The sequence below is a fragment of the Tachypleus tridentatus genome, chromosome 7, assembly GCF_004210375.1.
Source record: "Tachypleus tridentatus isolate NWPU-2018 chromosome 7, ASM421037v1, whole genome shotgun sequence".
Taxonomy (NCBI): Eukaryota; Metazoa; Arthropoda; class Merostomata; order Xiphosura; family Limulidae; genus Tachypleus; species Tachypleus tridentatus.
In genome coordinates, this window is record NC_134831.1 from 116,085,873 (window position 1) to 116,098,622 (window position 12,750).

At 32.9% G+C, this 12,750-nt stretch overlaps 1 protein-coding gene across 1 annotated transcript; it reads right to left on the reverse strand.

The window, feature by feature from the left end:
• Positions 1-503: 503 nt before the first annotated feature.
• Positions 504-6,271, reverse strand: LOC143256445 (nurim homolog). Its single transcript, XM_076513689.1, has 4 exons — positions 5,956-6,271; positions 4,034-4,197; positions 2,168-2,338; positions 504-1,528 (listed from the first exon to the last, which is right to left on the reverse strand). The coding sequence occupies exons 1-4, from the start codon at positions 6,122-6,124 to the stop codon at positions 1,265-1,267; spliced, it is 768 nt and encodes a 255-aa protein (XP_076369804.1). The 5' UTR covers positions 6,125-6,271; the 3' UTR covers positions 504-1,264.
• Positions 6,272-12,750: the final 6,479 nt, after the last annotated feature.

The window sequence follows — 12,750 nt, forward strand, 5'->3', positions numbered from 1 at the left end:
TTTAGTAATACAAAACTTTGATAAAGAGTATCAATAGAAAATGTCTGTAACACATATTGTTTTTATTACATTTTATTGTGGAACCAAGTATTCAACTTTATTCAAGTACTAAAGACTGGTTTGTTTTGAATTTTGTGCAAAGCTACACTAGGGCTATCTGTGCTAGCCGTCCATAATTTAGCTGTATAAAACCAGATGGAAGGCAGCTAGTCATCACCACCCACTGCCAACTCTTGGGGTACTTTTTTTAACCAACAAATAGTGGGATTGACCATCACATTATAATGCTCCAACAGCTGAAAGGGCGAGCATGTTTGGTGTGATGAGGATTTGAAGCCACAGCCCTCAGATTACAGCCTTAACCACCTGGCCATCCTGGGCCAGTACTAAAGATACCAGAAGGAATTTAATAAAACATTTAAAAAATTTAAAATGCAAAATGTTACATTCCTAACATGATGTTTGTGCAATGTAATTACTATAGTAATAAAAGGAAAATCACATTGAAAAGGAATATCTTAATGACTGTTTAAGTGTGCACAATTTATGAAAAGTATATATATACACACACACACACACACACACACACACAGATACATTTATTCATTACTAAAAAAATACAAATTTTATTTCCGACTAACTCAGACTAATAAAAACTAATCTCAGGATAAGACTTCTTGAAATGAGAGTAAATTATTAGTGACAATTCTAACTACAGCTTAATATAATCGTGTAAAAATGCAACATACTTTGAACCAAAACATTCAAACATGTTTAACTAACATTACATTCTCCATAATACATAGATATATATGGATGCAAGTATGAACTGTCCATTTTAAAAATATTGGGCAAGTTCACACATATTCCATTTAAAAACTTATTTCATCTCAAAATATTCAATAAGTAGTTTGATGAACTGAGTCTCTGTGATGCTCTCAGATATGACAGATGCAGTATATGTTATCTTATTTCCAAGTTTTCTCAAAGTTATGAGTAGTAACTTGAACATGGATGGGATTAATAGTGTTGTAACGACGTACTTCAGACCACATGCTAGATTAAATTCCTGCTAGAAAAAGGCTGTCCCTTGTATATTATTGCATGTGATTTCACATATTACCTTCAAAATAAATAGATGCAGATCTGCTAGTCTTATAAATAACTAAATATCACTTTTGCTTTTTCATGAAGCAGTAAGGCAATTCTAATCTATTTACTTCCAGAATAGTTAGCTTTGTTTCTCACATGATGAAAACAGCCTCTATAAAAGAGATAATTCTACCTTTTTCCTTTCCAGTTGCTCTTGTTGGTATCTGTAGTCATGGTTATCTGGTCTGAAAGCTATGAGCATGTAAAGTGTGAGCCCACTAGCAAGTAGGAAACGATCAATTCTCATTATTGGGTGAAACCACAGGATAAGGGTTAAAGCAGAAAAACTTGGATGACGAAGGTGACTATACAATCTAACTAAATAAGCAGACTTTTGAGTAAGTGGAGAAGGAAGGCCTTGTACATGGTAATAAACCTGAAAAGAAACAAAATTCGTGAATAGTTCCCAGCTTTCAAAATTCTTTTAATAATATAGCTTTTACTCAATTTAAAATACTTAACAAAACCAAGAAAAAAACAGCCTGAAAATACTTCTATAAAATTAACTTAATGATTTTATACTTGTATGTAATATTCTTAGCTATATTTTAAATGTTTGTTAGAAGACACAGGATGTTATAAATGGAAAATGTCAAGAAAGTTAAGAGCTGAAAAAACAAGCACAATATAAATGAGTAGTTAGTTCAGTACTAGCCAGTTAGTTAAGTGCCACAAAAGTTTATAAGTTATTGTCCCAGCTCATCCTTTCTCTCGACTAAGACTACTTTGTGTACTAGTATAAAAATGTTACTGTTAAACAGTTTTGAAATTGTGTATTCAGGAACCTATATCTACGAAGCACATATATATTTATTTCATGAAGAATATCTGTAGTGTAGCTGGCTGCCACCTGAGTGGTTTTTCAAATTTTCAAAGTTTTTAAAAAATTTATGACTAATTAGTTCCTGTATTTTACAAATTCTGTGTGAAAAGAAATATATTAACTTTACTACATGCACCAATATTAATTAAATATTTAAGAAAATAGATTTTCAAAAACTTTCTTTTTTAATACCTGTTTAACTCCAAGCATTTCTGGAAGATCCATCATGACAGAGCCACCATACACAACAACCCATGCTGCTATATGGGTCAGTACAAAGAGCCACCACCACAATGGATGATTCACTGTATCTATTTCCCACAACGTTCCACAAAGAAGTGGGTGCCAGTACTTCATTAGAATCTAGTGAAATAAGAATAAAAATTACACTCGTAATGCTACCACAGATAATTCAGGTGTAAACATGAGGTTCTTCTAACATTACACTGTTCATAGAAACACCATTTTATTAAATCATACACACCTTTAACAAAACTTAACTGCTAGGTTTTACTTTCTCAAGAGATATCAAAATAATAATAAAATATACCTTCTCTGACAAATGGTTAGTTTTAAGAAGGTTTCAACTGAGTTATAGGTCAATGTTTTGTAAGTGATTAGGATTTGAAAATTAATCACTAAAATATTCTAGTTATCTAACAAGATTTGGGAATTAGGAAAAACTAGAGAAGACTAAAGTAATTACTATTTATTTCACTGACAAAAGTTAAAAAGGCTTACTAGTATATGAATGTGGTCACTTCATTTTTAAAGTTCAAAGATTTGAAAGCCTAGATATAAGACTTTTCTCAGATTTACCCCTCTCATCCATTCAAGTTGGAAAGAAGAAAATTATTTATCAGAAACTTTGATGTGCACACATTAGCTCTGGTTCAAAACATCACTGTGTAGAACAGCTGTTATTAAATTATGGTCTTTCTTCAGTATTAATGAGTCAAGAATTATTCTTTCATCCAATATTTTTTGTTATTAACATGTTTATTATAAAATACATTGTTAGAATATAGAATGTAAGCTATATCCTTTGAAAATCAGTGGTGACTACAAATGTTGAACCAATAAACTGCATTTTTTAAAATTATTATCGTATAGAAACACTGTTAGATGTTTATACAATCACTGCCATATTTATTAGGATTAATGGGTAAAATAACTTTCATACGAAATAAGAAACATTTCATTAGCCTTGGTAATGTGTGTGTTTTCTTACAACAAAACCACATCAGGCTATCTGCCGTGTCCATCGAGGAGAATCAGGCCATCTACTGTGTCCATATAGGAGAATTGAGCCACATCAGGCTATCTTCTGTGTCCACAAAGGAGAATCGAGCCACATCAGACCATCTGCTGTGTCCACCGAGGGGAATTGAGCCCCTGATTTTAGTGTGTAAATCCATAGACTGTCACACTGGAGGACCATGCTGAAGTCTAACAAGTCTTGTACAGATGGACGTTAACCATGCTCTTAGGTTCACATTTTTAGAATAGCTCTCAGTCATCATGTATACACATTTTCAAGGTCTTCCTAAATAGTTTCACCTAATCTCCTCTTTCTTAATAAAAGATACATGTTTCATACAGAAGATTTATTCAATAATGGAGAGTTTCTAAAACATAACAAAACTAGTTGAAATGGGAGCATACTCAACCAAAATTATCTTGGATGTTTTGAAAATCACTTTCACTGTTCAAAACCACTGAATTAAAGAAACAATTGTGTCAGACTAATTTATCATGCAGAAGACAATGTACATGTTGTGGTGACTTTTCAAAACTCCCTGAATAGGATCCTGAATGATGGCTTTTGTACCTCATGTCTAATATGTGGTGTGACCATATCATCACAACACATCACAAGTACCTGCACTGTTTTCCAAAATGCCGTTTTGATCTACACCAAAGTTTTACCACACTGTATCCATCATTTATTTAAATGAAGTAGTCTGAACAGCAGAAACGACTTATTATGAAACTGCTTAAGTCCATTAAGGAATACATTTTTCACATTGAATCATACTCACTGACGAAAATACTTACTTGTAAAGTCAAACAAGTCCCGAGAACATACAGGGACCGGGCCAACATGCCAAGACTCAACTGATTTAAACGTTCCTTGATAGACTGACGAGTCATAACTGAATGCTGTCCAACAAACAAAAGAACCAGGATTACATCCACTGTAGCAGCCCACAGAACACTACCTGTATATGTGCAAAGAAAGTGCTTTAGTCACTTAATTATACTTACACATACACAAAATTCATGTCTACAACCACAATACATTCCGAGTCTCATTGGCTTTCCTCATTAGTATTCCCTGGATTTAAAAATAAATAATATTTTCTACATGTGAATAAAATCTTTTCACACCTACAAAATCATTAATCAAAGAATTAAAAATGAGCAAATCTGTTACTTACATTTAGTAGGTTTGCAACAGTCAGATATTGCTGCCACAATTAGTAGCTTATACAGTCATTAATTCTTAATTTGTCTTAAAATTTATTACTTTTTGTTAGTTATTAACTACTTTTTATCCTAAATCTTAGATTTTAATATGCTGCCACCTCTAGAGAAATCTACAGTTTTTGTTGTAGCACAGGCTGAGATTCAATTTTGGGTCATCATCACAGAAGCTGGTGTCCCATCCACTAGTCTTGGCACAGTTAACTTGTTTGAATACTCTAAAGTATCTTCCATCCAATACTAGCTGACTGTGTTATGAGTTGCATGGAGGTATAAAGCTTCTTGTTCTCATGTGTGATTCACATTGTTTTTGTGTCATGACATTTTATTAACATAGTTCTTAATATTTGATGATTTATCTATTATATCTACCAAATATGTAGCTGATGGATGGCATGATGAATTTCTCCAGTTAACTAAGGAATGGAGAAGGTAGACTTCCTTTTGAATTTTAGGTTGACTACAAATAGATGTGGGTGATATTCTGGAATACTACTAATGTCTTTGGCAACTTCTGTTTCAAGTTCTTTGATGTTTCTTATTAGGTTACTCATTGTGTTAGACTTCATGTAATGGTTAATTTTATACTTCTTGGCATTTTAATTCTTTATCCACAATTACAGTAGTAATACCTTTTTATTTGCTTGTAGTACTGTTGACATTATGTTGGCTATGTTCCTAAGGAACTTACTTTTTCTGTTAAGTTGATATTAAAGTGGGATTATCATTTCATGGCTTCTAGACTTGTGATTTAATATTTACTTTTTTTTTCTATTAAGTTTTAAATTATAGTGTAAGTTGTGTTTTCAGATATGTTGATGTAGCCAAGATGGTTAGCTGGTTAGTATACTTTCTCAGATTCTGTTAATGGTCATTTACTTTATTGTCTGTAGTGTTGGAATGCTTGCCTACAGGATTTATGGGTGACCTTAGTTCATCTATGTGAATATGCTTAGCATGTGTGAGATTGTTTCCAAATACAAAGTTTGAATATTCTTGATGACGAGAAACCCACTAGAAATAAAAATGTATCTCAGGATAAGAAGATGACCAAGGAAGGTCAAAACGTTGTTCTCTCCATATCAATAAAAATGTTAACACCCATACCAACCGTTCTGAGATACAAAGTTTGAATAGCTGTGTACACTTCATTAGAATATTTTGTTACTTGTATTATCTATCTTCTGAAATAGATCACTAACATTAACATACGTCTTGTATTAATTTATATTTGATAAAGTTAGGCAATTAGTGGAACATCCTTACTTACTGATCATCGGACTCATTCATCGATATTATTACGTACAACCAATCAGTAATTCTCACACAAGGAAAAACTTCATATTTTCTACTTGTTTGAGGCTCTTTTAAAAACATTGTGGAGTTAAACAGATGCCAAGACAAAGGTCGACAACATATTAATTATTATTACTTTAAATACTTATATTTTACTAGTATTATTACTAATACTAATAGTAGTGTGAGTAACATACTTGAATACTGATACTGAATTTCTTGACCAGCCGCACCCACATGCTTAAAACGGTAGTAACGGAGTATATCATGAGAAGATAAAAATACAACAAACTGCCAGACTGTCGCAAAAGAAAGAATGAAAGCAGAAGCCGATATTATTACAATAAATAGTTTGTTGAGGATCATTATGAAATTACACAAGGCCTGTCAAAAATAAAAAGGCTTTTTAAGGCATGAACAAAATTCTACACAACTTCGATTACATCAATGCCAAAAATAACCCTAACCTTATACTAAACAAACACACCTGTAACTTTGAAACCCATACTCCCTCTGCTAATAACAAATAGAAACGCGCTATAATATTATAAAATAATCATAATAATAAAATCGTTCTTCCTAAGAATTATAACATTTTCAGGATCTTCCAAAATGAAAAATTACTAAGTAAATAACTCTTGAGAATCTTGCTATACATTATATATATTTATGAAAAAGTTATTTCAGCACCAATACTTTAAATGCGTAATAGCTTTTAAAAGTCGAAATCAAACTATTAATTCCTAAAATTTTATTGTATCATAATACTAATATATAATTTTACTTCCTTGTCAGCAAATACTTGATCACCTAAAAATATATTGTTTTTCATAGCTGCCTTGACGGTAGAGCCCAACAAAACTAAGAGAGAGACATGTCACCCCTAAAATTTTCAGTGTTTATATTGATCCCTAAATATGGACAATTCAATGATATTTTGTCCTCTGATTGGACAGCGTTAAGCTAACTGCGTTACATCGCGAAAATCCATTGCTCGATTCCTCGAAATGGACACAGCAGATAGACTAATAAGGCTTTGTCCGATAGCAAACAAACGATGCTATTTTGATATATATATAATAACAAATAATCCAATGGGAAATTCTGTAAGTGTCGTATGTTTATTTGTGACAGCAAAAAGTATACGAAATTACAATTATAAAATTAAGGGTTCGATTTCTTTCGGTGGGCATAGCAGATAGGCCGATGTTACTTTACTATAAGAAAAACACACACACACACACTTACCCTGTGTTTATTCATGCATTACTACTTTTTTTAAATAGTAATCAATGTGATATTCGAGTATTTCAAATATTTTATAACTTCTTAATCGACAAATAATGCTTTTCGGATTTTTAATGTGCTTCTTGGATTTTGTCATAATTTGTAACATCAGTTAAAGGTTATTCAAGGGACTGGAATGGTCAAGAAGGTCGTCACATGTATTTTCTACTATGGGAGATTTCTCTAAAAAGAAACAGTAAAGTCTTTCCTATCAACAAGCCATGTGGTAATAAATAGAGACAGTAATCTTTCCCTGACATCAAGCCATGTGATACTAATTAGAAATAGTAGTCTTCCCTGGCAGCTAGCCAGTTGATAGCTAAAGGGAATAACATCATTGTCTCACAAGAGATTAATCGTCAGTCAATGTCACATCACATGGCTGGGGTAAGCATTTGGAGAGAGAGAACTTTGTGTTGTTCTCTTTATAATATATCCTGATAATTTCTGATAGATATTGTAAGAGAATATACGTGTTACTAGACTTGAGAATTTCTTATCGTTTTCGCTAGACTTTAAATTTTGATACAGACTACCAGACTGCATTATAGAGTTGTCTTTGATAGATTATCTTATCATAACTTCTACTTACGAAGATTGGTACAGCCATTTCTGTGAACCTCATTTCTGCTCTCTATTCAGTCGAATACGTAAACACTTGTACAAGTGTGAACCTTGACTCCTCTTCAGTAAAGACAGTGATTGTTTGCAGCCCTGCGTCTGATATCTTAGCATAAATACTAAGTCTGACTTTTTACGATTTCTTAAGAGGGAAATCAAAACGATTAATAATAATTTCTGATCACATCATGCTAATTGCTGAGAGTGAAACTAAATAAATAAACGTGGTAATGAGCATAGTCAATTAAATATAACTTTCTCATAAAGATTACATTGTATTTTTCCATCATTTGACATGGCCTAGCGCGTAAGGCGTGCGACTCGTAATCCGAGGGTCGCGGGTTCGCGCCCGCGTCGCGCTAAACATGTTCGCCCTCCCAGCCGTGGGGGTGTGTAATGTGACGGTCAATCCCACTATTCGTTGGTAAAAGAGTAGCCCAAGAGTTGGCGGTGGGTGGTGATGACTAGCTGCCTTCCCTCTAGTCTTACACTGCTAAATTAGGGACGGTGAGCACAGATAGCCCTCGAGTAGCTTTGTGCGAAATTCCAAAACAAACAAACAAACCATCACTTGAAATTCCTCGCTATTAATGATATTATCAATATCTGAGATTTATCTTACAAGTAATTAGAGTCAGAATAATAACCATTAGTTGCCTAATCTAAGAAATCCGCCCTCGTGGTCAAATGTGACAATATGCATTAAATGGAACAGTTTAAAGGTCTCCAATACCATTATCGGAAGACAAAGCAGGTTGAAAAAACGCTTGGGTGAATAATAATGGTGACTGCTTGGAATGAACGTCATCAGTTCGAAGATAAAACGACATTCACACACACAAACGATGACTTGTGAACAAACAAGTAGAACTAAATAGAAGGTTTCAAAAAATCGGAACAAGTGAAATGCTTTTGCCTCTCGTTCCGATTAACTTGAAAACTAATATAGCACAGTCAAAACAAATGAAAAGAGAAACCGGGTAATAATTTGTTGTAATAATTAGCATTTTAATAATGTTTTTAGCTATTCAATTCTTATATTTCAGTTCATTATAATTCGCAACTTGGAATTTCAATTAATTCCTAGTCTTGTATTCCACTCATACTTTCACTTGAAAAAAAATTAGAAAAAGTAAATATATTGGGTTGAGGAATAATTCGTGAGCGTTTTTCCAAGGTAACAAAATATATTCATAAATGAAACGATTTCGCAAAACATTTCATGTCATTTGGTAGATAAATTTTTGCTCTAATAGATGGTGTGTTTGATTTTCATATGTCTTTAATTTTTGCTTTCATTTTCAGCTCATTAAATGGAATGTCAAGTGGACAAAATCGAGCATTTTCGACACCATCTGCTTTTCGCATTTAATTTCTTGCAATTTCGTTTAAAACAATGCATACTATATACCTAGGTATTACATGAAATAAAGTATCATAATAAATGTTTTGGGTGTAATGTGTTCATGCATTGAAGTATTGTATAGTCTTGCATGTAATGCTTGAATGAAATTATTTAAAAACGCTCACGAATTATTCCTCAACCTAATACATAAATAAATCTAATTGTTTTTCATTATGCATCATCATTCACATGTGTTACTCAACTTCCATCATTCTTCTAAGTGGATATATATTTTGTTCTGGCTCAGTTATTTATTTCAAACAGTCACTTAATAAAATATCTCACTGTAAATTTGAAACCCATTATTATGAAAGAATTTTCTTTCATCTTGTTTGCTCCCAGCGGCTCAGCAGTATGTCTGCGGACGTATAACGCTAAAAACCGGGTTTCGATACCCGTGGTAGGCAGAGCACAGATGGCCCCTTGAGTAGTTTTGTGCTTAATACAAAACAACAACATCATCTTGTTTGTTGTTCGCGTGTATTAGTGCTTTTGTAACTTTCATCCAATTTTATGCTATGTCGTTTCCAGTTTATAAAGCTTAGATGCATATATTTGAATAAGTTTCATTATATCTCTAACTTTTAACCACGGGAATGTTCTTTAGTTTTCGATTTTTCTTCGTTCATTCCTGTAGCATTTTATTTGCTTTACAAAATGTGGGCCTCAGTGACTCGATGAAAAGGTTATATTGCTAAAATATATTCAAGTTTTCTTGTTACAGTCATTCGTATGTATATATAAGTTCTACAAGGTTAATAGGGTAATCCTAAATAATATTATATTTTTAAACACGTATAATAATCCTGACAGCCTGTCAATCCAGTCTCTCACGATTTTAATTTGTTATGAAGAATACTACGACAAACTAGATGATTAACACGCCTTAGTAAAAATGTACTTAGCTCTAGTTCAACGCAGAACTCCAAATACGAAATAAGTTTTTTAAGTCATCAAGATGAAAGTTTATATAACAGGACAAATGCGGTCCAGTGATTAGCGTGTTAGACTGTTCATATAACCTTCAGTGTTTTAACACCCGCAAAAACAATGACAACAGCTGCAACAACAAAGTTTCACACTTCTATAAGTGTCTTATAAGAGTTGTCATCAAGTTCTCATATTCCATTACACTTGTCCACGAGTTGGAAGGTGCTGTTGAGTAGTTTCTCTCTAATTGTTTTCAAAATTTTTGGTCTGACATGATTAGAGTACTTGACTCATAATCTGTAGGTCGCGGGATCAAATCTCATCACCAAACATGATTGTCCTTTCAGCCATGTAGGCGTTGCAAAGTTACGTTCAGTTCTGCTTTTCGTTGGTAAAGAGTAACCTAATAGTTGATGGTGGGTTGTGTTGATTAACTGTCTCCCTTCTAGTCAACCATTTCAGTATTAGAGATAGCTAGCGCAGATAGCCTTTGAATAGTTTTAGGCATAAATAAACCATTTATATCACATGAATTTATAAGATTTTAGAGGGATGAAAGTGAGCTTATTAGCTCATCAAGGATGCCCCTTCAAGTTTCCAACCTATAACTACCCCTTAATACTCACGTCTTCATCCAGTCTTTTCTTGAACTCAGTTAAATTTTCTGCCTCCGCCATTCTTGAAGGCAACTAATTCCAAAAGTTAATCACTCTGTTTTCACATTAATACTGTCTAAACTGCAGACAACTCTTACGCTACAAAAAATTGAACATTTGATCCTTTGTCCTATTTTTATTACTGCTAAACAAAATAATATTGACAGACCTATATTATTAGTACCCTTAATAATATTAAGCGTTTCAATCAAATCCCCTCTGATCTTTCTCCCCTTCAAAGAAAACAAGTTTAGAGATTTTAATCTCTTCTCATAGGACAATCCCAAGTATCCTCCTAGTGGTCCTTTTATGGACCTTTTCCAATAATTCAATGTTTTTCTTAAGAAAGGGAGCCCAAAGCTATATATAGTACTCTAAATGAGGCCTTACAAATGACCTATATAGAGAAACAATAATACGTTTTGTCTGGTATTCAATATTTTTATAGATAATACCCAAAATTCTATTAGTCCTGTTGCTAGCTACAATACACTATTCAGATGACTTAAGTGGTTTTTTTATCACAGTATCAAGATATATTTGTTCAATCACAGTATTTCATGCATTCCCATTTAAATTGTAATAATAATTTTAATTGTGAAAACTTACGTGTATCACTAAATTTTGGATAAATAAGCATCATCTGGCACATATTGACCTTATGCATCAAATGATCTAAATCTCTCTTAAGTCTGCAGTATCTTTGATGCAATTAGCTACCCTACAAATCTAAGCGTCATCTACAATTTTTAAAATCTTATCAGTCATTCCAGACTCAATATCATTGATAGTCATCATAAACAGCAGAGAACCCATCACAGAGCGCTGAGGCATGCTGCTTATAACTGTGACCAAATCAAATTTAACTCCCCTTATCACTATCCTCTGCTTTCTACTTTCCAGCCAATTTTTATCCAATTTAATAACAACTCACACTCACCCACAGATTTAATTTTCGTAACAAGTCTTTTGTAAGGCATCTTATCAAATTATTTCTGAAAATGAACGTAAAACCTTGAATCTCCTCGGATAAAAGTTTTCTGGTCTAGGGGATTTATCAACTTTTAGATTTCCCAATTTTTTTTCTCAAAATTTCAGAATTAAAATTATATCTTTAACAACAATATTTTCCTCATATATTAAGTGCAGTAGTTAAAGCATAATCTTTCCATCTTCCGTCGTAAAAACTGAAAAAACATATAACTTAATAAGTTTAATATCTTGTAATATTCTGAGATCAGCTCATCACTTTAATTTTTAAAAAACCCAATCCTCGTCTTAACATTTTGCTTATCCATTATATACCTAAAAAATTCCTAGTTGTTTGATTTAACTCTCCAAGCCATCTCTCTTTCATACGTAGTTTTTGCCCTTTTAACTTCCTATTTAACCAGCTTTTTTTTATTATTTCTTACAGGTGGTTAAGGCACTCCACTCGTAATATGAGGGTCGTGAGTTCAAATCCTTATCACAGCAAATGTGCTCATCCTTTCAGCCGTAGGGGCGTTATAATGTAACGGTCAATTACACTATTCGTTGGTAAAAAGTTGGCGGTGGTGACTAGCTGCCTTCCCTCTAGTCTTACACTGCAAAATTAGAGACGGCTAGCGCAGATAGCTCTCGTGTAGCTTTACGCGAAATTAAAGAAAACGAACAAACAATACAGTTCTCCAAGTCCTTATTATTTCAAGTAATTATTATTATTGTAGTTTTGGAAAAGCTAAACATGTTTTTAACGTTATGTTAGCATAGGTAATTTAAACTTCTCTGCTTTCTTTACTTCCAGTTAAGTTCATTATACCAAGCCCAATGTTGGTGAGAATACAAGCAAGGTTGAATTTATAGAATGATAAATATACTTATATACACACACATACATATATTATACTTGAAAACCAGGAATTATTTATTCGTAATTTTAACAAGGTCTAGTCTATTTTTCATATAATAAGAAAATAAAATAATTTGGTAACCGGGATAACGATATTTTTTCCCCAGACAATCGGTCTCTCTTTCAATGTTTTTTTTTTTTTTTTTACGTCTTTCTTTCTCAGTTTACTTTCATATGTTTATGATGTAATCATCCCAGGGTA

What these genes read in the sequence shown, in the direction of transcription:
- LOC143256445 (XM_076513689.1), bottom strand. Translation starts at nt 6,124, where the DNA reads ATGATCCTCAACAAACTATTTATTGTAATAATATCGGCTTCTGCTTTC. An exon ending in AATTCAGTATCAGTATTCAA is followed by an intron (nt 4,198 to 5,955) that starts GTATGTTACTCA and finishes GCACATATACAG; the next exon opens with GTAGTGTTCTGTGGGCTGCT. An exon ending in GGACTTGTTTGACTTTACAA is followed by an intron (nt 2,339 to 4,033) that starts GTAAGTATTTTC and finishes TTATTTCACTAG; the next exon opens with ATTCTAATGAAGTACTGGCA.